General features: G+C 43.3%; 1 protein-coding gene and 1 pseudogene across 2 annotated transcripts; one reads left to right on the top strand and one right to left on the bottom strand.

The window, feature by feature from the left end:
- Positions 1–1,218: 1,218 nt before the first annotated feature.
- On the bottom strand, positions 1,219–1,397 carry LOC128772635 (U2 spliceosomal RNA; annotated as a pseudogene).
- A 401-nt stretch (positions 1,398–1,798) lies between these two features.
- On the top strand, positions 1,799–27,263 carry LIPK (lipase family member K). Of its 2 annotated transcripts, XM_019430073.2 has the most exons (9): positions 1,802–2,194; positions 4,493–4,607; positions 7,394–7,592; positions 9,260–9,369; positions 10,616–10,752; positions 16,761–16,907; positions 18,740–18,811; positions 21,626–21,697; positions 26,436–27,263. In XM_019430073.2, exons 1-9 carry the CDS (start codon positions 1,985–1,987, stop codon positions 26,673–26,675), a joined length of 1,302 nt encoding a protein of 433 aa, XP_019285618.2. In that variant the 5' UTR covers positions 1,802–1,984; the 3' UTR covers positions 26,676–27,263. The 2 variants fall into 2 exon arrangements, with proteins under 2 accessions (XP_053766213.1, XP_019285618.2); XM_053910238.1 differs by lacking the exon at positions 18,740–18,811 and having other exon boundaries at positions 1,799–2,194.

The raw sequence follows: 27,263 nt of genomic DNA, 5'->3' as shown, positions 1-27,263 counted from the left end.
TGATCTTAGGGTCGTGAGATTGAGCCCCGTGTTGGGCTCCAGCTGAGCAGGGAGCCTGCTTGAGATGCTCTCTCTTTCTCCCTCTCTGCCCCTCCCCTGCTCATGCACAGATGTGTTTGTGCACGTGCTCTCTCTCTCTCTCAAAAAATAAAAATAAAATTAAAAAAATTACAAAGCATGGAAAGTCCTAGGAAATGAGAGAGTGATCACCCAAATAGTCACCATCTAAATATAACCGTAATTAAAATTTGGTGCTTATGTAACTGAACTCACATGACTTCACTCCTTGGTGAGTCATAGGTAGAGACTGGTCTATGTGGTCACACAAAATAAACTTTATGGGCAGCAAATAAGGAGATCACGGGGAATAACTTCCAAAGCCGGGAATCCCCAATGGGATGGGCTCCTTTCACATAGGGTTAGGATGAATATTTAGAGAGAGGAGCCTCGTCATCCAATATGGAGGTAGGCATAAGGTCGTACCTGCACCTTAAGGAAACATGCTTATACACAGGTTGTATGTTATGTAAATGAGGCTTCTGCTCCTCCTTGGGTGGAGATTTTAGTATTATAATGAGGTAGAGGTTAAGAGCTGGTCACAGCATGGTCCTCTGTGCAGGTGTGAGTCAGGGGTTGAGTTCAAACTGGTCTGGGTGGTCTGGGCCACCACAGCTCTCCCTCCGGCAGTCATTATTGCTTGAGGGGTCGTTTCTGTTTCCATCATGGGATGCTGTGCCCATCATGGGTTTTTCCTGAGTTAAGATACAAGCTTAGAAGTAAGTTCTTAAAAAAGAACTTTAAGAAAGTGTGGACAAATATAGACAGGTATATGCAGGTGGGCAGTAAAGTTCAGGTCTTGGGGTCAATCATGAGGGGTTTCTCTTTTTCTTTCTTTTTTTTTTTCCTCTTTATAATTTGTTTTATCACTGGGCTTCAAAATATATGCACAATTCACATCGCTTTTCTCTCAATATTATATAATAGAAATTTCACATAACACATAAACATACTTGGTGGCTGAACAATTCCATTCTTTCTCACCCATAATTTATTTTATCGATCTCTTATGTGGTAAATTTCACTATATTAAGATACATAATCAGGAATGATTTTATAATATATTTTTTTATTATTACACATATATTGTTTTTCCTTTGGCTAGACTGCTGGAGATAGAATTACTGAGTGAAAGATACGAATTTTTTTTTTGTTCCCCCCAGGGGGTGCACCATTCCTGGACTTACAGCAATACCAGGTTGATGCATGGAGGGAACAGAGCAAGCTCCTATTCCCTCTTCTAGTTCCGAAAATCTATTTAATATATCGTCCTCAGATAAAAGATGCATCAGATATTACACTGAAAAGAACAGATCTTAGCCAAAAGGCCAAGAAGCAATAAGGCATGAATATTTTTAAATTTTTTTTTAACGTTTATTTATTTCCGAGACAGAGAGAGATAGAGCATGAACAGGGGAGGGGCAGAGAGAGAGGGAGACACAGAATCCGAAACAGGCTCCAGGGTCTGAGCTGTCAGCACAGAGCCCGACGCGGGGCTCGAACTCATGGACCGTGAGATCATGACCTGAGCCGAAGTCGGATGCCTAACCGACCGAGCCACTCAGGCGCCCCGATGAATATTTTTAAATTTGCAAGACATGCTAATAAATTTCTCTCCATAAAGGTTATGCCAGCACTCACTCCCCTGATCAGAAGAAAAGGAATTACGTTATCTGATAACTAGAGATATTAAGTGTGCTTTATTAATATATTGGCCATTATATTTCTCTTTCTGCAAATTCTACATTCCCTTCTTTTGTTCAGCTGTCTATTGGAGACTTACTTGAAGTTGACTTCCTTCCTTTCTTTTTTTCCTTCTTTCCTTCCTTCTTTCTTAGTAAAAATTTATACTTTCTGATTTTTCATGGAATGAGTCTTGAATATTAAGTTTATTGCCTGGTAAAGTGGAACCTAGAAGCATGTTCCCATGCTCTCCCGCAGTAGTATTATAGAAGGATTCCAGCAAAGTTCACTTTCAGAATTCTGTTTGATGACACATATGTTAATATTTTCTTTCCCAGGAAGACCCCCAATGTGGCAGCTTTTAGCAGCAGCCTACTGGATGCTTCTTCTTGGACCTATACATGGTTATCACAAGAAAGGAGGCATCACAAATCCTGAGGCTACTATGAATATTGTAAGTCATTCATTAAGAAAAGAAAACATTAAGATAAAGAAGTAGTAATTTATCATCATTTTATATACAATAATTTAGATATAATCGATGTGCTTGTCTACAACCAGTTCTACATCGACTAAATCTGTGCTTCCTCCCCTTTCCCTGGTGTGGTTAGCCAGTAGCTGAAAGTTACTAATCTAAGCTTTGAAAGACCCAAGCCAAGTTGGGCCAGTAATATTCCCTTTCCTGGTGGCTTGAGGTACCATCTGATGGTGGTTTCCTGAAGAACAGTCTCAAGAGTTCATACTGATGACCTTTATATCAAAATGTATTTATATCAGAAATTTATATTAAATTTATATCAAAAGTGGGATGGAATAGTGTGCTAGTCAAAGAATATAAGAAAGAAAGAAAGAAAGAAAGAAAGAAAGAAAGAAAGAAAGAAAGAAAAGGGGGAAGGAGGGAAAGAAAGGAGGGAGGGAGGAAAGGAAGGAAAGAAGGAAGGAAGGAAGGAGGGAAGGAAAGAAGGAAGGAAGGAAGAGAGGGAGGGAGGGAGAGAGGAAAGAAGGAAGGAAGGAAGAGAGGGAGGGAGGGAAGAAAGGAAGGAAGGAAGTGAGGGAAGGAGGGAATAAAGGAAGGAATGAAGAGAGGGAGGGAGGGAGGGAATAAAGGAAGGAAGGAAGAGAGAGAGGGAGGGAGGGAGGAAAGAAGGAAGGAAGGAAGGAAGGAAGGAAGGAAGGAAGGACGGAAGGAAGAGAGAAAAAGAAAAAGAGGCAAATGACTGACAATGTCCACCATTAGGGCTTCATTCCAATGGGATGCTTCACAGCTTGTATACCTTATGCACCATTGATGTCCTCACCAGTGCCAAGTTTGTGTTAGAACTTTAAGAAGAATGAAATTGTCAAAGCTTCTAATTATTGTCTCCTGTGTGTTCCTCTCTCCACACTATCCAGCAGGTGCCCCTAACCTCCTACATGGCTGAACTCACAGTCCATGGCTATATGTCCTCGTATCGAAATTTCCCTCTTCCTGTCATATTCGCACACATTCTCTTCCTTCCCGGCCTGGGTGCTTTTTGGTTCTTAATTATTCTATAAAGATAACAAGAATTATAAACATCTCTAGAGCACTTACGTCGTGCCAGGCATCGTTCTAGATATTTTATGTATAACCCTCAGAGCAAATCTGTGAAAAAACACTAGTATTATTTTTATTTTACGGTTGAGGGAAACGAGGGACAAAAAGGTTAAATAACTTGCCCAAAGTTGCCTGGCTAACAAGAGAAAGAGCGGGAATTCGATGCCGTGCAGTTTGTCTCTAGAATCTAGGCTCATGACCACTGTTTTAAATAGTCCCATAATATATGCACACGTCTGGTGCACGCTGCATGGGCAAATGCAGAATCCTGTGGCAAAGGCGTGAGCTTTGGAGCTCAACTTACTCAGACTTTCCTTTTGTCCTTAGCTTTTCCTAGACTACAGTTTCAGGTAGATTGCTCATCTTGCTGACACTGTTCTTCCAGCTGTACGATGGGTATAATCCCATCTCAAAGACCTGTTGTAAGGATTAAACAAGCAGGGGACATAAACTGCTCTGTGCGGAAGATGACCAGTAAACGGTACTTCCCCTCTTGCATGTGTATCTCTGTGGGACGTTTCTTTTATCTGGGTCCGCTCTGTCTTCTTCACACCTTTCTCTCTGCCCAAGAAGCTGACCTGTCAGAAGTGAGGCAACAAGTTCCCTTGACTTTGGTTTTCAGTTCAGTTCAGCCAACTGAGATCTTGAGCAGGAGAGCAGAAGGCGGAAGGAGGCTGAGATCAGATGATTTATTGCCCTGGATTCCTCCATGAGGTCACCCTAAGCGGGCCGTGCCCTTCTGCCAAAGGCCATACTTCCTCTCCATGTGCCCTTTTCTCTCTATCTCACTCTGGGCCTGGTGACCACTTTCTCCCACCTCCCTTCATGGGGGGTTGGGAACAACTCACTCGTAACTAGCCACAGGGTACCACGCAATCCCCCATGGTTTCCTTCATCAGATGACCATATAATTCATTTGCAAACGTTTTGAGAGTGAACCTTGGGTGCATTCGTCATACCAAGCCAGGCAAACCAGGATGTACGGTCACCCTACCTCGCCTTCCCATGCTTCTGTATGCAACCTCTTCCTAAAACCCTCCTCAAGTTATCCTGATTTTCCTGCTGCATTCTGTCCCAGGACGTCATGGAACAGTAGTTGTATAACTTAAAGTACCACATTGCAGTTTATCAAGACATGACATCATGAATGTGTCTATTTTCCTCCCCTCTTTTCAGAGCCAGATTATTTCCTACTGGGGTTATCCTTATGAAGAGTATGATGTTGTGACCAAGGATGGTTACGTCCTCGGAATTTACAGGATTCCCCACGGAAGAGGATGTCCAAGAAAAAGTAGGATTTATTTTGTTTTGGAAGGAATCATGCCTAAAGCAGAGATTCCTAGGTCTCCTCACGGTACCAGGGTAGCCTTTGTTCTGAAATAGTCTGGCCTGTTCCAGAAGAAACTCATCACCTCCACCGCTAGACTCCATTTCACTCGTATAATCCTTGGGACTTTTGAAAGCAGTTAGATATACAGTTGGCTAAAACAACAGGGGGGTGAGGGACACTATTACCCCCATTCCAAGCAGCTGAACGCTCACATATAACTTTTGACTCCCCCAAAACTTCACTACTAATAATCTAATGTTGACCAGAAGCCTTATCAAGAACACAGTCGATTAACATATATTTTGTACATTATACATATTATATATTGTATTATTATAATGAAGTAGGGTAGAGAAAGGAAAATGTTGTTAGAAAAATCTTAAGGAATAGAAAATACATTTCTAGTATTGTACTGTATTTCTCAAAAAAACATCCACACGTAAGGGGACCCAACAAGGTTCAAACCTATGGTGTTCAAAAGTCAATTGTATACTGTTTATGTAGTCTTTTTTTTTTCTCCACCATTTTGTCTTCCTTCCAAAACACACACACACACACACACACACACACACACACACACACACACAGGGTATTCTAGAGATACCCTCTCTTCAGGCTTAAAAACCAGAACCCCAAGAGTCACCTTGACACTTTTTTCTCCCTCGTTGCCTATATCCAGCCAATCACCAAGATCTATCAATTTGGCCTCTAAATTTCTCTCTCCTCCAAAAACTCCTCTCATCAGCTTGGACATGATCACCATCTTTTGCTTCAGCTACTATGATAGCTTTTCAACTTACTTCATTTGTAATTAGTTCTCTTCCTAAGGCATTGGGACTTCATTTTTGAAGTAAATCTGACCCGGGGCTCCTGGGTGGCTGAGTCAGTTAAGCGTCTGACTTCAACTCAGGTCACGATCTCATGGTCCGTGGGTTCGAGCCCTGCGTCGGGCTTTGTGCTGACGGCTCAGAGCCTGGAACCTGCTTCCGATTCTGTGTCTCCTTTTCTCTCTCTGCCCCTCCCCTGCTGCCCTGTGTCTCTCTCTCTCAAAAATAAATAAATATTAAAAAAATTTTTTTTAATTTTTTTTTTTTTTGAGACAGAGAGAGACACAGCATGAACGGGGGAGGGGCAGAGAGAGAGGGGAACACAGAATCGGAAGCAGGCTCCAGGCTCTGAGCCATCAGCCCAGAGCCCGACGCGGGGCTCGAACTCGCGGACCGCAAGATCGTGACCTGAGCCGAAGTCGGACGCTTAACCGACTGAGCCACCCGGGCGCCCCAATATTAAAAAATTTTTGAAGCAAGTTTGACCCTATTTGTACTATACTTAAACTTAATTAAACACCCATTTTTAGTTCCCTACAATCAAGATGGATCCCTGTAGAGGAAAGAGGAAGTCACTTGGCAAAGCCACTATTTGCTTTCTTCTCTCATTTCTTAGCTCCTTCGATACTTTGGAGTGTTGTATAACAAAACCTCCCAGTATCACAATCCTTAATCATGTGAAGAGAAAATCTAGCTTTTCAAAAACAGAGGGAGATGTTGTTGACTTTATAGAACCAACCGCCAGCCCCCAGAAAACTCCATGACCTTTGTAAACACTCGTGAGAACTCTGTCTGCCCAAACTCGATTTCAGTTCTGCCAGGCAAGGTAGCTGCCAAGACACATGAGCTGGACGGCTGTCTGTACGATGAGAAGCTGTGGGGGCTCAGATCAGAGAGGGCCTACGGCCTCTGACTGCTCTTTGGCAATGATTTAGGAGAATTAGTAACACCTCTTCTTTCCATTCCCTGGAAAGTTCGATTGAATGGACATAGACTTCGGTTCCTTGGGTCGTGGTGGCCAGAGCCTCTTCCAGAGTATCTCCCAGTGTAGCCTGTCCGATCTCGGGAAGCTGGGCTAGCGCCACAGTGAGCTCAGGGGGTCATGGGTACCAGCACAAGACCACAAACCATTTGTAAAAGCCAGGAACATGGTAGTCCCTTCTCTCTCTACTCTCTGTGTCTCAACACCACCTCCCTACCTCCTCCTTTTCTTTTCTCCTCAGTCAAGCTGCTCCAATTCTACATTGTGAGCAGGACTTTTATATCAAGTTAACAACTTGACATCACACAACATTTCACTGAACGTCTCTGCCTTTTGCTTCCCGACGATGTAAATGAAACGATGTGGTTATGTGTAAAATCTAGCCTAGTGCCTGGCATTCGTCAATATTCAAAATTGGCATGTTTATTGTTACTGTTATTATTTTGAGAGAAATTTAGTTTTCTAAACAGAGTCTCCTTAAGAAATAAAATGTTATTCGTAGAAGTAATAATAATAATAGGGGAAATGATTTATTGTGTTGGACAGTCTTTTATGTATTTTTATCCTAATTTAATTCCTGTGACTCTACTATGAGATAGCATTTGTTACTGTTGCCCATTATACAGATCAGTTAACTGAGGCACAAAGGGGTTAGTGCTGGGAGGAATAGATTCTAAGCAAGAACAGCCTGACTCCAGCACCTATGGAACAACACAATATATTATTTAAATCAAAATTTTACAAGGAGGAAAACAAGACACGAGAGGATAAATAACTTGCCCAAGTAAGTAGTTCATAAAAGACTAGAACCCAGGTTTACCCCGTGCCACATTTCATCCCTTAACCTCTGTCCTATATCAGAGGAAGTCAGGAACAGAATTTTCCTATAGATGCTCAGAGGGTTCAGACATGAAATTCTTGTCGCCCGTGTCTTGCAGCTCCAAAGCCTGTCGTGTATTTGCAACACGGGTTAATTGCGTCTGCCAGTAACTGGATTTGCAACCTTCCGAACAACAGCTTGGCTTTCCTTCTGGCAGACATCGGTTATGACGTGTGGCTGGGGAACAGCCGGGGAAACACCTGGTCCAGAAAACACTTGAAATTTTCACCCAAATCACGAGAATTCTGGGCCTTCAGGTAAAGAGATATGTACTGATGAAGTATGTACTTTGTTCATTTATCTATTTTTTTTAATGTGTATTTATTTTGAGAGAGACAGAGAGAGAGAGCACAAGCAGGGGAGGGGCAGAGAGAGAGGGAGAGAGAGAATCCCAAGCAGGCTCCGTGCTGTCAGCGCAGAGCCCAGTGTGGGGCTTGATCTCACAAACCACAAGATCATGACCTGAGCTGAAACCAAAAGTCTGATGCTCAACCAAGCGAGCCACCCAGGTGCCCCTGCTTTGTTCATTTATATGGACCAACACCCTTTGATTTTTCCCTTACTGTGCAAACACACCCAGTGGAATACTCAAGAAAGAAACAAACGTATCTTCCTCTACCCAGGCTCTGAAGAAATTGTCCTTATTCATTGCACTGATATTTGTTTTAAAAATCCCACTTGTTGGGGCACCTGGGTAGCTCAGTCATTTAAGCATCTGACTTCCGTTCAGGTCATGATCTCATGTCTCGTGAGTTCAAGCTCCGCGTTGGGCTCTGTGCTGACAGCTCAGAGCCTGGAGCCAGCTTCAATTTAAAGCCAGCTTTAAAATTTAAAAATTAAAAAAAAATTTAATAAGTAAAAGAAATAAAAAGCCCATGTGTTGGTGTCTGGAGGGCGTGTGTGTGCAAGGTATATATGCAAAAAAAAAAAAAAAATCAAAACGCAAAGGCCATCTTTAGAAGGTTAACTCCAGGACTCTCACTTTGTCAGTGTGGACCCCAGAGGAAGGTTACAAGGTGTGCTTACTAAAGAGGAAAAAGCAAACCAATCGAGAAATGGGACCAGAAACAAGATTCTGGGCGAAAATTCTGGGAGCCAGACATCCCTGATAAGCCAAGAGGGAGCCTAGAGAGAGTTTGCGCAAACGGTATTTTAAATGTTGATTCACTCCGTAGTGAACAAACCATAGGCTGGCAGGGCTGAAGCCGTCCCTGGAGCCAGGTCCCGGAGAAAGAAAGAGAAAGCCTGACACAGAATGACTGAGGAGCAGTGCCCCTGGGGCACGGCTGCTTCATTACAGCAGGAAGCCCCGTGCTGACACAGGAGCTAAGAAGCCTGCCTTGAAGGTCCCTGAAGTCATTTGTTCCTTGGTTTCATTCTTAGAAGCCACATGGCATTTCCTGACTCCACACCCCAGTGCTGTTGTGTCACGGGTGATGACAGACAGCATGAGGATATGCCCTAGGGGAGCGTTTTCCCAACTCTGCACCGGAAGAGAGGCCCTGCAAAAACGTGCAGATTACCAGGCCTCTTCCCCGGAAATTCCGAGGCAGTCTGTCCAGGCTGAGGTCTACAAATCTACTTGCTTTATTCTGTTTACAACGTAGGCATTCCAGGAATTGTTCTTTTCAAGGGAGTTTGGTAAATCTGCCGTAGAGTGAGGAGAAACATGACCAGCCTTACAGGAAGATCCTCTGTGGGCCTCTGCAAAGCAGATTTTTCTGACTCTGGTCTCTTAACCCTGTTACTCTTGCAATCAAGGTGACATCCTCAGAAGTTGCAGAGATGCCTAATGCTAGATATTGACTCCAGTCTTAAATCGACAAGCGCCAAGTATCTGTGGCTGCAGTAAAGGTATTCGAACACTGTAGGCCTGACAATGAGGTGTTTTTTCTCCAATTTTGTTGTTCTTTCTCTTTGGCAGTTTGGATGAGATGGCTAACTACGACCTTCCAGCCACAATCAATTTTATTGCAGAGAAAACGGGACAAGAGCGACTCTACTACGTGGGCCACTCCCAAGGCACCACCATCGGTGTGTGTGGGCAGGGGTGACCTGAGAGTGTCAGAGGACCTTCTGTGTTCACGGAAGGGGTCAGGGCTACCTCCCTCTGCGCAGTGTCTCTAGCTTGTGGACTCGACCTGGGAAACCCTCTGGCTGGTTTCTGAAGAGTAACTAAAACAAGGATGACAACAGGGATACACACACACACACACACACACACACACACACACACACAGGCTGCCCCCCCCCCCCCCCATGTTGAATTTGGAGATTGTTGGAGATTGGTAGCTAAGCCCGAGGGAGAGAGAATTATTCATTTGTGTATACCACACACATTTGTCACACCGGTTTAGATGCTGGGGAGGTAGAGACAAAAATCATATGCATCTTTCCCTTAAAGAGCTTGCAGTCTAATGAGGACACCAAAAAGAAAGCAGAGAATTACAGATCGTGGGGACGAAATGTCACCATCAGTGTTTTTTGCAGTTCCGAGAGGCACTGAGGCCGTGTGGGCAATGCCACGAGGCACCTCGCTCCCTTCCCTGATCCCCATTAGCTAGACGCCTCAACAATACCAACACCATTTCCACCAGGCTCTTTTCTGTATCTGGATCCTAGTCAGGTTTCTGGCGTAAAGTAGGTCTTTCCACGCCCGTACTAGGCGATGCATCTTCCCCACACCTCTCATGCGACCTACAAACATTTGAGATCGCTATCATCCATGTATTACAAACGACTGAATTTGGAAATCCTTTCTAATGGTGAGAATGCCAAATAATACCTTCAGTTTTATGCATACGTAATTTAACATTCAAAAGATTCATCCGCGAAGGATCCTGTTTTCCACATTTGCAGATTGGGAAAGCGGAGACTTGCGTGGGGAGGTAACGTGCTCAAATCTCCACGCATCTACTGAATGGGAAGCCACAATCATAGCCCAATGTTGTCTAGTATTAAGGAGCGTGGCCAAAGGAGAATGGCCCTCGGGGTTTACCTAGGTATGCCCCACAGTGGGTGTTTGAACCCTTTCTGCAGCACTCTCTACCAGTAGACTTAAATTCTCCAGGGACAGGAAAGTCACTGTATTTTGAATTAGTCAATTCCATCCTTGAGTAGATTAGAGAATTCTTCCTACAGATGGTACTTACTCTAAGTTGTTGGGTTTTTTTTTTTCAGTTGCTGTTGTTGTTCTTTTTAATAGGACTACTTTTGCTATCATTTACGATGAATGAAGAATTGTTCGAAACCTACAAACTAGTGTCTTCTTCCCTTCCAGCTTTCATAGCATTCTCTACAAATCCAGAGCTGGCTAAAAGGATTAAGATATTTTTCGCATTGGCTCCGGTCATCACGGTGAAATACACCCAAAGTCCTATGAAAAAATTAACAACCGTTTCCAGAAAAGTAGTCAAGGTATGTGGCTCCTCCAAGTTTAAATCTGTAGTAACTAAAACGAGCTCCGTTTTCGCTGATTTCAAGAGAAGAGAACCTTGGACAAAATGGCATTTTATAAACTTCTGAGACGATAACAGATATAAGCTATCGATAGAGACGTACCGTGGTGTAATTTTACCAACAGGGTTCAGAGAGCTCACTCCGATGCCATTATACACGATTGTCTAAATACACATCTACAGGCTTCTGTCCATGTCATTCTTCAACCACAGATAAAGCAAATGTTGATTCGATTAATTGATTTGTTTAATCTAGTAGGTTAAATTTCTCTCTGGCAGCCCTTGGTTTTTCAGGAGAAGTATGGAGTAGTAGTTAAAATCACCACACGGAGCCAGATGGCATGGGGTTGGATCCTAGCTAGCTGGGTAAATTTGGCCAAGACCTGAAATGTTTGGGGAATCATTTTCTTCATCTGTAAAGGGGGGGATCATAATAGTTCCCACGCATAGGGCTGCTTTAAGGATTGACGTCAGACATGTGAATCCCTTAGAACCAGGACTTGCACGTTCTAAGCTTTTAATAAATATCAGCTGCTTGTTGCTGTCATGATTTGCACAGACCATACCTTCCCCCCATCACTGAAAGTCCAGCTTTTGGTGATTCTCAGTCTGTCAAGTCCTCAAAATCTGGACAATATCCTGAAGTCCAGATTCTCTGTGCTAGCTGATGGCTAACTAATCTGATCAGTTATTCAGCTGAAGTGAATTGGTCCATGTGGCTTAGTGTGTTTTTCTCTTCCATATTGATATGGGCTTCTCCCAGGGCTGACTAAGAGCGATCCTTGTGTTCAGTGATTTCAGTGAAAGCGGATAAAAGTAAGATAATCTTTACGGAAGCCAGAGATTTGGGTTTGTGAGAAGTAATTAAATTAGCCCATGGGGATTCAATTCTATACTGATACAACCCAGAAAGACACAGATAAATGAAAAGATAGCCTATGTTCACAAATTGGATGGGTTAATACCATTAATATGTCCATACAGCCCAAAGTGAATTGCAGATTCGGTGCAGTACCTATCAAAATTCCAATGGTATTTTTCACAGAAATAGGAAAAAAAACCCTATCCTAAAATTTGTGTGGAAATACAAAGACCCCAAATAGCCCAACCAATCTTATGAAAATAGAACTAAAGTGAAGGCATCACACTTCCTGAGTTCAAACTATATTGCAAAGCTATAGTAATAAAAATAGTATTGTACTAGCATAAAAACAGGTACATAGAGCAGTGTGTTAGGGATCCAGAAGGAAACCCACTCCTATTGTCAACTAAATTTTGACAAGGGTGCTATGGACACAGTGGGGGAAAGATGGTCTCTTCAGTACATGGTGTTTGGATAACTGGATATAGCCACGTGCCAAAGAATGAGGCCGAACCCTTATGTTATACCACTCACAAAAATTAACTTGAAATGGATTAAAAACTTACATTTAAGACTTGAAATCATAAAGCTCCTAGAAGACAACATAGGGAAAACGCTCCTTGACCTTGGTCTTGGCCAATGATTTTTCTGGGTAAGACAGCAAAAGAACAAGCAATAAAGGCAAAAATAAACAAATGGGACTAACCAAAAAGCTTCTGCACAGCAAAGGGAACATTTCAATATGTTGAAAATGCCACCTACAGAATAGGAGAAAATATTTGCAAACCATGTATCTGATAAGGGATTAATAACCAAAATATATAAAAGGCTCATACAATTCAATAGCAGAAAAGCAAGTAATCCAGTTTTAAAAAGGGCATTTTCCCAAAGAAGACATGCAAATGGCCAATAGGTACATGGAAAGATGTTCAACATCACTCACCATCCGGGAATGCAAATCAAAACCACGATGGAGTATTACCTCCTACCTGTTAGAATGGCTATTATCTTTTTTAATGTTTATTTTTGAGAGAGAGAGAGAGAGAGAGGGAGATCATGAGCAGGGGAGGGGCAGAGAGACAGGGAAACAGAATTCCAAGCAGGCTCCAAGCTACCAACCAAGAGCCAGATGCGGGTCTTGAACTCATGAAGCCTGAGATAATGACCTGAGCTGAAATCGAGTAAGGCACTTAACCAACTGAGCCACCCAGTCACCTCTAGAATGGCTATTATCAAAAAGACAAGAAATAACAAATGTTGGCAAGGATGTTGAGAAAAGGGAGCCCTTATACACTGCTGGTGGAAATGTAAATTAGTATAACCCTTATGGAAAACAGTGTAGAGATTTCTCAACAAAAGAAAATGGGAAAATTTTAAAAAGTATTAAAGAGCCAAAAGAAAGTAAGGAAATACAGCCATTTGCAACATGGGTGAAACTGGGGGGCATAACACCAAATGAAATAAACCAGACAGAGAAAAACAAATACTGTACTGAATCACTTATATGTAGAATCTGATATTAAAAAGCCAATTTCCTAGAAAAGGGGAATAGAACGGTGGCTACGAGGGGCTGGAGGAAGGAGAAATGGGGAAATGTAGGTCAAAGTGTACAAACTTTCGTTTATAAGATGTTTAGTGTCTTATGGCGTCAATTATTCCTCAATAAAGTTGAAAGTGAATGAATGAATGCACGCATGCATGGATGAATGAGTAAAAAAATGGGTAAAAATTTGTCAAGTTGTTTGGGAGAGTCACTGAGATGATACATGTTTAAGTATAGTACCAGGCCTACAGCAGGTATTCAGTAGATATTATCTAGTAGTATTCACTGAATTTATTTTGGATTCAAAGCCACAGCACTTGGCGTTTCAGATTTCCTGTTTGCCAGTTGTTTATCCCCTCCTTCGCTCCCGCCCCTTGTTTGGTCCCTGGGCATTTACGTGTTCTTGTATCTTGCTGGCTTTGACCCTTTGCTCCTTACATGTTATTTAAACAGTGAGCATTGTTAGTATTGTCTTCGTTTCTTAAAAGAAAACTGTGAGGCTCAAAGAGCCTAAGCAGCCTGTCCCGAATGACCCAGCTAGTGGGTGACAGAACCAGAACTTGAACCCAGATCTGACCAGGTCATGTATGGTGGGTGCTCTTTCTTCTGTGTAGTTATTTCCCCCACCTTTTCAATGCCAGCCTGAAGAAGTCAGTCCGGGATCCTTAGGGTGCCCCGCTCAACAAGCCACAGACAGCTGCATCCAGCCCATGGTCGGCTTGGCAAGTCATGTGACCCGGCATGGAGCCGTGTACCCAAAAGAAGTGGTGCCTTTTTAAATTCACCCAGTTACCGAAGAGCAAATTGAAGAATCTTGTGCTGTTATGGGACACACACGCCCCCTCCAGAATGAACTTGGAATTACATTCTACAAGCCACGTTTACCACGCTGTACAAATGGGTGCTATGTGGCTGGCTGGCCTGCGTTACTCTCCTCTCTTTTTAGGTTAGGGGGTAGGAGCAGTCATTTGTCCCTGGGTAAATAGATGACCGTTTTGCTGAGTCACTCATGCATGGGTGTAGAGGTAAAGTCAGCGACTGCCATGCTAATTCACCCAGTATTTGGAAATACCGGCTGTCAGAATAAAGAACAAGGGTCTTTTATGGCAGATGGAACCTCTTTCTTCTTCTTTTTGAGTGTTTATTTAATTTTGAGACACAGAGAGGGAGAGAGAGAGAGTGCATGTGAATGGGGGAGGGTCAGAGAGAGAGAGAATCCCAAGCAGGCTCCACGCTGTCTGCGCACAGCCCGACTTGGGTCTCCATCTCACAAACCGTGACGTCATGACTTGAGGTGAAATCAAGAGTCAGACGCTTAGCCGACTGAGTCACCCAGGTGCCCCTAACCTCTTTCTTCACATCATGCTTCCACGGTTGCTCACTTCTCTGAACTGGTACTTCCTTTTCATACGGAGTTTCTGCCAAGGGTGGATGATGAAGATATTGGTCGTTGAAAACGAAAAATGTTAGGGGAGGCCTGGGTGGCTCCGTCGGGTAAGCAGTGGACTCTTAATTTCAGCTCGGGTCACGATCGCGTGGTTTTGTGAGTTTGAGCTCCCCATTGGGCTCTGCGCCGGTCGCACTGTTGCTGTCTCTCTCCAGATAAACAAATACACTATAAAACATTTTTTTAATGTTAAAAAGAAAAAGAAAAATGTTCACTGGTGAAAACCAGACCCTGTTTCCTACCTTCACTACGTATTCATTTGCCAGCCACTCCATTTAGATTATTGCACTTGAGAACAGAATAGATGAAAACGTTCTTTTCAGAGGTAAGTTCAGGGGCACCTGGCTGGCTCAGTTGGTAGAACGCGTGACTCTTGATCTCAGGGTTTAAGTTTGAGCCCCATGTGTACATATTACTTTGTTTTAAGTTTATTTTTCTTTATTTTGATTGAGAAATAGACAGCAAGCAGGGAAGGGGCAGATAGAGAGGGAGAGAGATTCGTTGTCAGCACAGAGCCCAGTGCGGGGCTTGAACTCACAAATGCGAGAGCATGACTGAGCAAAATCAAGAGTCGGATGCTTAACCGACCGAGCCCACCCGGGTGCCCCGGGTGTAGATATTACTTAAAAATAAAGTCTTTTTTTTTTTTTTACAGAAGCCATTCTTTAAAAACAAAACAAAAAAAAGTTCTCTCTTTGTGTCTGTGGCTATTACTAATTACCATGTAGACAGTTACACAGGAAGAGTTACAATTTGATAAGTGGATTAATAAATCATCTAATATATTGTTCAAGTGTCCCAGTGATTGAGACAAAATGAATAAGAGGCCAGAATGAATTAGATAATGTCTGCCATGGTTAATTATTGCCTTCCTGACCTAAAGAAATATGATTTGAACTAGCTTAACAATTATAGCCTCTCTTTTTTTTTTCCCTTCCTCCCTCCCCCTCTCCTGTAGGAAGGGGTAGATAAAGTCATGGTGTATCTTAGATTCATTAATATTCCATGGGATATCAAATATTCCATTAAATGAAGATTACCTTTGATCATATAAAATAACCACTTTTCAAATTCAGAATTCAACCAACTCTACCCAGGAGGAATTCACCGGATCGAGTTTACCAAAGATAGCCTGAGATCTTGCCGTGCACTAATGCAATAAAAATAAATGCTAGTTATTATTGTTCTAATCTAATCTAATTGATTGTTGTAATCACCAGTCAATAAAGGATTCCAGGAAAAGATAAGCGAGGTTTGTTTTGTTTTGGTTGTTTTTTTTGTTTGTTTTTGTTTTTGTTTTTACTGTAAATGGATGTTTCCAAAAGAATTAAAAGATACTTTTTCATCCTCATATCTAGTTTATTATCCTAAGATTATAAAACTAGTTTTTGTGAAGCAAAGGTAAGATTTGTCTTATATGCGCAGGAGTTTGATATGAGTGTATGTTCTAATTTGAAGGGATTCCTAGGGTTCAAAAAGTAAGTTCAACTCACTGGCAACATTGCCTGAAATTTCACTAGTAAAGATTCATTTTAGGGGGATTAAGTTTTGCTTCTGGAAGCGTTTACTAAAAGATTCTGGAAGGAATGGCTCATTAAGTCTATATCATTCACTACTTGTAATAATAGCTATTGTTTGGGGAATGTTTACTAGGTTCTAGAAGATTCAGTAGGTACCTTTTAAACATGACTTATTATCTTGACAACAGTCCTTCACAACATAGCATGTTAATTTTTTATTTTATCATTGAGAAAATTCAGGATAATAGAAATTAAATACTTCGTTAAGGTGTAAAGACAGAGTCCAGAATCGAACCAAGGTATCTGTGACTCCAAAGCCTTATCAATTTCCTACGGTGGCTAATTTCTCAGAGGGCATTCTGAAAAACACCCCAAGTAGAGGACCTTGGGAAAGGGAATCATGAGATGTGTTGAGAAGACCACAAAGGTGGGTTGGGAGAACCAAAAACAAAATTTACCAGGCCTTTCCATTTTACTGAGGACTAGCACTGAGCAGATATCACCTCTGTCCAGTCCTTGGCTGAATGACCACTCACTTTCCACTTTTGACATCCACATCCATGAAATCTGATGGCATCTTAAATTGATCTTGCAGGCGTTATTTGGTGACAAGATGTTCTACCCTCATACCTTTTTTGACCAATTCATTGCCACCAAGGTATGCAACCGGAAGCTATTCCGTCATCTCTGCAGCAACTTCCTGTTTACTTTGAGTGGATTTGACCCAAAAAACTTAAACATGGTATGTGTAAGTAGTCGGATCCAGAAAAGCAATTATTTTGTTGCACAGAGGAGAGGAGAATGTGTTCTGAATTGCGCGAAAGCCACATCTCAAGGTCTCCTTTTTGTCTCCTGATTTGAAATTACATGTTGATGGCTTCCAACTGAAGCTGGGGGGCGGGAGGCGGTTCCACCTGCTTTAGCAGGAGGATTTGAGAAGGCTTTGCCACTGAACATTCTCACCAACCCTTGCTGTTGGCCAAAGCGCCGCCATTGGAAAGGTCCTCCACTGACATGAAGACTATGGTTTTGAAATTTATCTCGCTGTGCCTGAGGTCTGTCTATCTCAGACCTACTGAAGTAGAATTTCAGTATGCCCAAGCATCTGTAATTTTTAAACCAATTTTCCACCTTCATAGGTGATCTAGAAATAGTCATTTTGTGAACCACTGACTTCTTTACTCCATTGGGATTAAGGGATGGCCTTCCAATGATAGCTACAGATTTACAGTTGAAGGGACACTGAGAAGGATCAGTTGGGTTTCTTGGGGAGTCCTCTCCAGCTGAAATCCTTTTCTTCTTTAGTCACCATGAGCTGACTAGGGGGGAGGTGGAAGATGGAAAGCTACTGTTCACCCCCAGCCAGAGAGGAGGTATCTTTGAAACCAGAAGCAGGACATGGTTGAAAGTGGTCTCCGACTATCCCACAGATTTCCGCCCAGAGCCTAGTCTCCCTCTGTTACTGGAGAGCACTGATTAAACACTTTTCTTGCTTTCAGACAAGATTTGTAAATAGCCGTTTATGCAAAACATGCCTTAACCCCTGCCTTTTCACACTCCTTTTCTGTTTTCTCCATTTACCGAGGGGATTGCACATGCCTATCGCTTAGATGGTATCATATCATGTAGGCAGAGCTGGCAAAGAGCTGTAAGCAAACACAAGAGGGATCATTTCAAAAGCATCTTCTCGACATGGCCTCAGAGTTTGCCAGAGGAAGACTTCCTAACGTGACCCTCTAGAACATTCACTGAGGGCCCTCGTTGTACATTTATACAGTCAAATTGCCCCCCCATTTTTTTTAACTGTTGGGGGCCGGCCTATCGAATCTCTGCAAGGATGTCTATTTTAGTGGAGGATATCCAGGGATGTCTGAGTAGAGTTTGTGGAACTTTGAAGGAATACACATGTCCAGGACTCAACCCTGGAGATTTTGATATTGATTCAGTAGGTTTGGCTAGCTCATGAGGGGTAGTGTTTTTTTTTAAAGCTCCATGCTCTTTCTGTGCTCACTTTGGTGGAAAAATAACCGTTTTGTATACTAAAATGTAAAAAAAAAAAAAAAAAGGCAATGAAAAATATCAAGTTTTTTTTTTTTTAATCCGGAAAAAAAGTCTAAATGTCAGTAGAGGTTACAATCCTGGATGGATTATGTTCCACAAACTTTCAGAGAGCCCTGTGGAATACTCACTATGTTTTTAAAATCAGAAGGCAAAGGAAACATTTAGATCTTTTCTCAATGTCTCATGATGAACAACTCTCTCAGAATGTCCTTTGGGACTTAACACAGGGTGACGAAGGTCACTGGGGCTCTCACACCCTCAACCCTCCTGTACTCTTGGGCAATCTGAGATGAGGCGGGAGAGAAAAGGCATGTTCGTGTCTTTGACCGGCGGGATGGCCTCTGTGGGCTTTATGAAGACTGTACAGGACAGAACAGAGCTACGGGAGGAGAAAGTTCTTAAAGAGGGCATGGTCCATGTTTATTCCCCAGAGAGAGAAAGAGAATATTCAAGTTTACTTGCGGTGTGGTCATATGATTAGCCTCCCGGTGAGAAATAATCTCCACTTTGCAGAGTCGCTTGGATGTTTATTTGGCACAGAGCTCTGCGGGAACATCTGTGCAGACCATGCTGCACTGGGCCCAGGTATGTGCTCCCTACTCCTGGTCTGATGCACACACATCGCCCCAAGAGCCCAGAGGAGGACTCCCAGAGCCCATCGCGGGATTTTTCAGGCACCTGCCTCTGTCAGGTGGATGCTTCCGAAATCAGCATCAACTCGTGTTCATTCCCTGTTCTCTCTTCTGTTCTCTGTGTCCTCGGTTGCTGGTGTTTGGGCCTGGTTCCCACCTATTCGGACTGAACTCTGATTTTTGGATTACTCCCAACTGCCTTTTCTAGGGAAGGTTTGTACTTCCTCTTTGGGGAAACCATCAGTTCTAACAGAACTTTATATAACACGATCGAGGCTATTCCAGAAAGATCTGCGCATCCTCCTATTGGCGAATGGGCCATTTCAGAGTGTGGAAATAATGCTTTACTCTGCGCAAGTTAAGTATGAGATAGAGATGAAAATAGATTAACGGTTTCTGTTTTCACTCTCAGTTTAAATTTGTGTGCGTGCTACCGTATTGCTCAATATTCAGCAAGTTCAGGGAGAAGTCATATTCAATTGGCCCAGCTTTCTGAACCAAGTGTGATGAGTGTGTGTGTGTGTGTGTATGGGGGGAGGGGGGGGAGAGAGAAGGGTCTTCCCGAAGTTTTGACATATCCGAGATCCCTACGAGTCTACACTTTCACCTCCACCCCGATAAGTTTGCTCCATGCTTTACGGTTGAGAATCACTGCTGTAGATCGCCTGAAACACTAGTTGAGGACTTCTGAACTCCTTTGAAGAGTTCCACGCCCGGGAGATAAGCCCTCAAGTTCCTGCCGGAAGAAAGATGCTCAGGACAGAATGTCTCCCCCCGGTGAGGAGACAGAGAGGGTCTGTGGTGGGTAACACAACTCCAATTTCACTTTCCCTGAGCACTTACTATGTGTCCTTGCTGTTCGTACGTGTGATTTCCTTCGGTCTCACTGAATTCTCTTAACAGTCTTTCCACGAAGGCATCGATCCCCCTTATGCCACAAATGTCCTGGCCTGTCCCTTACGTGTCTCACAGCTCACTGCTCTTAAAAAGATCTCTTCTCCTGTGGCAGAAAGTCCTCTTGAGGACAGAAATAAGTCAGGGGGGTGGGGAGGGGGATGAGGTGAGACACTAGGTCATAAGTTATGCGGACGGCTACGGCAAGGGTGACGACAATGACGAGAGCAGTAATGTTAGTAAAAAGAGGTTTGTTGAGCATTTCTAGGTGCTACACCCTAGCACCCTGTTTAATGCATCACCCAATTGAATCTTCACTATGAGGAGAATGTTATCATTCCCATTTCACAGACAGGAATTAGGGGAGATACGTAACTTGCCGTGGATGACACATTCAATAATCCGTTAAGCCTGGACTGAGACCAAGTCTGTCTGCTGCTAGAACCCAGGTACTTAAGGAGCCCACGCTGCTGCTTCCCATTGCTGAAAAACGACCGCAGCAGACCGCCTCTGTCAATAGAGAGCATGATGGGAATGATTTTAAACGAAGCATCAGGATTAAATCAATGAGTGTGGAAAAAAATCTCTGAGATTCAAGTTCAGGAAAAAAACAAAAACAAAAACAAAAACCGTGGGACAGACTGAGAATCACCTACTGGAACGTGTGAGGTGAACATGAACGTGACCTCCTTCCTCGGTCCAGCGTGGGTGGCAAGTCACAGAAGAAGGAAGCCCCAGGCGTGCAGGTGTATGACCGTTTCCATTCTCGTAGCGGAAGTCTGAACATGAAAATGTCCAAGTGGCGTGCCCGGTGTCTCAGACACTCAGCAGGTGGCCCCGCTCCTGACGACACGGCTGGCTGCTGGGGGGACAGAGCCCCTCACACGGGAAGTGCTGAAGCTACTCCGTGCACACGTTCCCTTCAGGAGCAACAAAAAGTGTTCAAGAACAGGGAATGTAGTGACGACACCCTGACAGGGATACTGGACACAGCCGTGTAGGAAAACGTCGGTCACTTTTCAATGTCGATGAACAGCTGGTGCCTCTTTCAAAAAAATTATGACGATTCCTGAAGCTAAGATGGTCAAGAATCATTCAATCGCAGCATCCTCGTAGACGTTCCTCTGTAGAGTGTTATAACACCCGAAGACATTGTCGTCAGGGCGCCTCGGTGGTGCAGTCGGTTCCGCGTCTGACTTGGTTTCAGCTCAGGTCATGGTCATGATCTCACAGTTCATGAGTTCCAACCCCGTATCGGGGTCTGCGCTGACAGCACGGAGCCTGCTTGGGATTCTCTCTCTCTCTCTCTCTCTCTCTCTCTCTGCCCCTCCCCTACTCATTCTCTCCCTCCCTCTCCCTCTCAATAAACAAATAAACTTTAAAAAATAAACACATTGCTATCTGAGAATTTTCACTGGAGAGGTATGGAGGAGAGTAAAAGACGGTCAGTCAGTTCTGTGAATTACTATATCGGCTCGTATCAGTCTTATTATCCAGCTTATTAATCTTTACTGGACTTTAGCTCTTGTGCCTAAAGAGTGGGATGTAATGTCATCCTCTTTGTATATTTTCTTACTGTCTTTATTTATTTTAATGTTTATAAATTTTTTGAGACACAGAGAGAGAGTGTGTGTGGGGGGGGGGGGGGGCGCAGAGATAGAGGGAGACAGAATCCGAAGCAGGTTCCAGGCTCTGAGCTGTCAGCCCAGAGCCCGGCTTGGGACTTGAACACACGAACCATGAGACCATGACCTGAGCTGAAGTCGGACCCTCAACTGACTGAGCCACCCAGGTGTGCCTCTGTTTACAGTCTTTAAATGCGTGTTGTTTCCTTATATCATCGTAATGTGTTTTTATTTCTATTTTATCACAGGCTGCTAATTCCGGTCTGTTCCAAGCTTTTGACTGGGGAAACCCTGATGAGAACATGATGCACTTTCACCAGGTACATGGATGACCGTGGTCATCAGTCTCCACTCACTAAGTACCTGCTAGGTTCCAACACTGTGCCACATATTTTATATAGATCATATTCCACTTATCGGTTTCTTACCATGTTCCATACCATTATTTCTAAATTTTTTGATGTTTTATATTTTGAGAGAGAGACAGCTGGGAGGGGCAGAGAGAGACACACACACACACAGAAACTGAAGCATGATCTAGGCTCTGAGCCGTCAGCCCAGAGCCCGACACGGGGCTCGAACCCACGAACCATGAGATCATGACCACAGCCAAAGTCGGACCTTCAACTGACTGAGCCACCCAGGCGCCCCTTTTGTAAAAAAAAATTTAATGTTTCCATATTAGTTTTGATCCTTACAATGACCTTACAAGGTAAATATGTTGCCTCCATGTTTGCAGAGGCTCAGAGAGGTTAGGTAAATTGTCAAAATTATTTAGCTTAGTAATGAACCAGGATATGACTCAGGGGTTCCTGGATTTTATAGCCCTACTTATTCCTTCTCAAAAAATAGAAACTCTTGGGGTACCTGGGTTGCTCAGTCGACTAAGCGTCCAACTCTTTCAGCTCAGGTCATGATCTAACTGTTCGTGAGATGGAACCCTATGTCGGGCCCCGAGGTAGCAGCTTGGAATTCTCTTTCTCTTTCTGCCCCTCCCCAGTTCTCTCTCTCTCTCAAAATAAATAAATAAACATCAAAAAAAGTAGACACTCTCAGCACTTAATTAAAACCATGTTTTTCTTAACATTTATTTACTTATTTTGAGAGAGAGAGAGACAGAGAGAGAGAGAGAGGCAGAGGGAGAGATGGAAAGAGAAGCCCAAGCAGGCTCCACACTGTCAGCGCAAAGCCGGACTTTGGGCTCGAACTCACAAGACGTGAGATCGTGACCTGTGCCGAAATCAAGAGACAGGCACTTAACTGACTGAGCTGTCCAGGCACCCCAAGACCATATTTTAAAAGGAGAATTAAAGATATGTAATCTTTGTTTCTGGAACATATGCTCTCATTTCTTACCCATCTGTTATAAAATGAACTAACACTGCCCTATTAGTTCTTTGGGATGACAATTACTGCTCATTTAACATATGTGTGTATATATATATATATATATATATATATATATATATGTATCCATATATATATGTATATGTATATACATATATATGTATATATATACATATATACATATATGTATACGTATATATGTATATATGTATACATATATAGATACGTATACATATATATATCATTAAAGATATACTAGACAGAAATATCACTTTTAGGAAGAAGTACTGATATCTGCCAGAGAGTGGTATGTCAAGATATTTCTTGACATAATCTATGAAAACTTTTGAAGCCAAAGTTCTCTATTGAATGGAAATACGTGGTGTTTTATTTGTTGTTATTTTTCCCAGTGTTTATAAGAAAATCCATACATGATTTTGGCTTCCTGCTGATAGAGGGAACTCAGGTTACACAAGTGGCCATCAAAGATACATGAGTTTTTCAAAAAAGGGGTATGGAAATTTGGAAATTTTTCAAAAAAGCAGATTTTCAGTGCCACTGTAGTAACTGCGATAGAGAAGATACATAATTTTAGCTGGAGTGAAGAATCTGATTTTCCTCCCAAACTGCTATAGTTTTCTTCTAGGCTGCTTGCCACACACAGACCCACATACTATGTCAAAGTCCCAATTTGTCTTGTGAGTAACCAATTTCTTACCCTAGCAAGAGTAGATAGTTGCTAAAAGGAAAGAGTCTTGGATGATGAGCTTACTTTGTGAGAGTTAAACGTCAACTTGGATGAGAGCTGTGTCACAGGGATGATCTTTCCCATCTTCAGGATACATGGTGATTCAAGTTTACACATGAATTGTTTGCTTGGGACCTTGGGAAAGAAATGGAAAACCCCAAACAAGCTGAGGGTGAACAACATGTATGTGTAAAAAGCAATAACCTTTGTCACAACTATGAGTAATGACCATAAATAAGACGGGCATAATTATCAGTGTAATCACCAAACCTTCATTACTAAGTAAAAAAAAAAAAAAAGTCTTGGCCCAAAGTCAGCATGTCTCATTTGCATCCTGATTTGCATATTCATTTTTGGCTCTGCCTTCTTCTGAGCTTCCTTTCATCCTTCACAGTGTCCTAAATCATTGCGGTAAATGTGTTCTGATTTCAGGGGCTCCTCAGCCCCACTCTCCTGCCACGAAGCTTGCTAATATTTACAGCTGTCTTTCTACTCTTTAACTTTCTCCGTCTTTGCATCTAAGTATTTATGCTTTGTATTATCCTGCTGAGAAACCCAGAGTCGGGAAAAGCATGCCTCCTCTTGCCCCAGTTTGCTCTTGGCCTTTGGGGCATTGCGCGGGCTCTCCCCAGCCCTTAAAGCACCACTGTGAGCCCTGATCTGTGCTCACTGGCCTCCCTGCCTTGTCGCTGCCTTCTCACCTCCTCCCTTATCACTTGCTCCTAAGCCCAGGGCCACGGTCTCCCAGCAAGATAGGGGACAGGCGACATACTTAAGATATTCAGTAACTCTAAGACCCGGACACCAGCCCATCGACTAACAGTAACTTCTGTGATGATCGAGCCTGTGATCTCTGCTTGTATATCGCCCTGCCGAGAGAACTGAAGGTGCACGGTCCCCAAGTCAGCACCGCCCCCAACCCAGTCATCGGGTACATTACTAGTCTAGGAAACCTCTCCCTGGCCAAGGTTACAGTCTCCCAAGGATCTGCGTCTTTGTCCACATTACCTTTTCTTCCTAACCTTGCTGCCAAAAATTGTTAACAACAGTGTAGAAATCTGCTCAGGATGCCATAAAAAAAAAAAAAAAAGAAGAATGACCATAGACTGGCTTAAACCACAGAAATCTATTTCTCACATTCTGGAAGCTGGATGTCCAAGGTCAGTGTCCAGCTGGTGGGGCTCTGGGGAGGAGCCCCTTTCTGGCTTGTAGACAGTCACCTTCTTGTCATGTGCTCACGTACCCTTTCTTCTGCGAGTGCGCTTGGAGAGAGAGAGAGAGATCTCTCTCTTCCCCTTCCTATAGACTGCCAGTCCTACTTAATTAGGACCTGGCCCTTATGACTGCATTTAACCCCAATTACCTCCTAACAGCCTTACCTCCTCATACAGTCAAATTAGAGGTTAAGGTTTCAACATCCAAATTTGGGGAAAACACAACTCGGTCCCTGGAATATGGTGGCAGTCTGTATTCTCTCAGTTGTGCATGGCAGGAGACAACTCTACGTCAGGTTTAAAAAAATCTATCTTCTGCTTTACTGTACTGAACAGGGTGGTGATCAACTCACAATGGCTGGGAACTGGAACGCTGTCCTCCGGGCTCTCCTTCTCCCTGCGCCCCTCCCTCTCTCCCCCAGTTCTACTCACAAATGCTCTTCCCCTTCTCAGGCTATTTCAAAAATAGTAAGATTGTGACTGCGTGTGCTCAACTCGTATCGTTCTTTCCACCACAAACCCGAAGAAAAAGCCAGTATTTTTCTCAGGAGCACTGGCAGAAAGTTCCAGAGAGAACTCTGGCCCGGTTTTAGCCATGTGCCCATCTCTCATCCAGTCACTGAGGCCAGAGGGATGAAGGACTGATTGGCCAGGCCGGGTCATCCAGGGCCACTGAGGAGCTGGGGGATGGGATTTGTTGGATCCCAGAGAGAAGGGAAAAGACATCACGTTCTCTGGAACAGGCTGGCTCCTTGTTCACGTCATACTTCAACTGTTTTCATCCATTGGTCTCAATGCTCCCCAAAGAGTCTGCTCAAGTGTCAATAATCCCCCCAAGCCCAGATTTCTGCACCAGAGAAGAGGTATTTACATTTATCCTATACATATATATGTGTGTGTGTGTGTGTGTGTGTGTACATATATATATATATATATATATATATATATATATATTGTTTCAAAAGGACATACTCCGAGTGCCAAGCCCTACTAGAAAGATGGTCACCCATAAGGGTGCCTTGGGTGGTTCAGACAGTTAAACAACCAACTCTTTTTTTTTTTTTTAACGTTTTATTTTTGAGACAGAGAGAGACAGAGCATGAACGGGGGAGGGGCAGAGAGAGAGGGAGACACAGAATCGGAAGCAGGCTCCAGGCTCTGAGCCATCAGCCCAGAGCCCGACGCGGGGCTCAAACCCAAGGAGTGTGAGATCGTGACCTGAGCTGAAGTCGGACGCTTAACCGACTGAGCCACCCAGGCGCCCCTAAACAACCAACTCTTGATTTCAGCTCAGGTCATGATCTCATGGTTCATGGAATCGAGTCTCATGTCAGGCTTTGTGCTGACAGTATGGAGCCTGCTTGGGATTCTCTCTCTCTCTCTCTCTCTCTCTCTCTCTCTGACCATCCCCCCTACTCAAAATAAATATACTTAAAAAAAGTTTTTTTAAAGAAAGAAAGATGGTCCCCCATAGAAATAAGAGCCCCCTTCCTTGAGGATTCTTTCCTATTTTCCCCAACGTGCAAATCAGAAATATCATGGTTACCTTTTTCTTTATTCACAGTTCATACCGTTGCACAGAAGTGCTCTCGAGCACTTCTAACATTTTAATGTTTGGAAATCATTAAGTGCATCCTAACTGCATACTTTTAGCATTTGAAGAACTTGCTTAACAATCGATAAGGTTACTCCCCCGATGTGGTTTTCTGCGAAATCTGGTCTCTTCTCTCCGTCTCTAATCATACTTAGCTCACACCTCCCTTGTACAACGTGACCAAGATGCGAGTGCCCACAGCTGTGTGGAGCGGAGGACACGACCGTGTGGCTGACCTCAAGGACGTTGAGAATTTACTGCCCCAAATTCCCAGGCTTATTTACTATAAGTTGATTCCACACTACAATCATGTGGATTTTTACCTCGGACAGGACGCACCGCGGGAAATTTACCAAGACCTTATTAGACTGATGGACGGGTGTTTGCAAAATTAAATAGCTTCCCTTTCTCTAAGCAAGTGGATTCTTAAAATAATTCTGTGGCGCCCAGACCCTAAGGTGACCGCTCCAATGATTTTCGCCTCCTAGTGCCCGTGTGTTGGTGTAACCCTCTCCCCTTGAGTGTGGGACGCCCTTGAGACTTGGTTCTGGCCAACAGAATTGGCAAAGGTAGTGCTGTCACACCCTTGTTTGGATCATGTTTGTGGCAAAGGACGTCAACTCCTGATTGCGTCATATTATAGGAGAATCCATCAGGCAGACTGGAGAAGAGATCTCCCTTGTTGGTTTGATGAAGAGGACAGATATGTGGAGGAAGCCTACATGACCTCTAAGATCTGTGCCTATAGCAGATAACCAGCAAACAACCAGATTCTCAATCATACAGCTGTGAGATCAATTACATCTACATCCTGGATGAACTCAAAAGCCCACGAATCCCCCAGTAAATCTTCCAGTTGAGAAAGAAGGCTGGCCACCCCTCATTTGCAGCCCCCGGAGACACCCTGAGCTGCAGGAGACTAGCTGTGCCATACCCAGACCCACAGCCAGAGTGACAAAATAAATGTATATTCTTTGAAACCA

This window comes from Panthera pardus, unplaced genomic scaffold, assembly GCF_024362965.1.
Source record: "Panthera pardus isolate Hobbes unplaced genomic scaffold, ASM2436296v1 HiC_scaffold_22, whole genome shotgun sequence".
Lineage (NCBI taxonomy): Eukaryota > Metazoa > Chordata > Mammalia > Carnivora > Felidae > Panthera > Panthera pardus.
The sequence above is the reverse complement of the archived record's forward strand: the minus strand, read 5'-3'. Positions and strand labels throughout refer to the sequence as shown.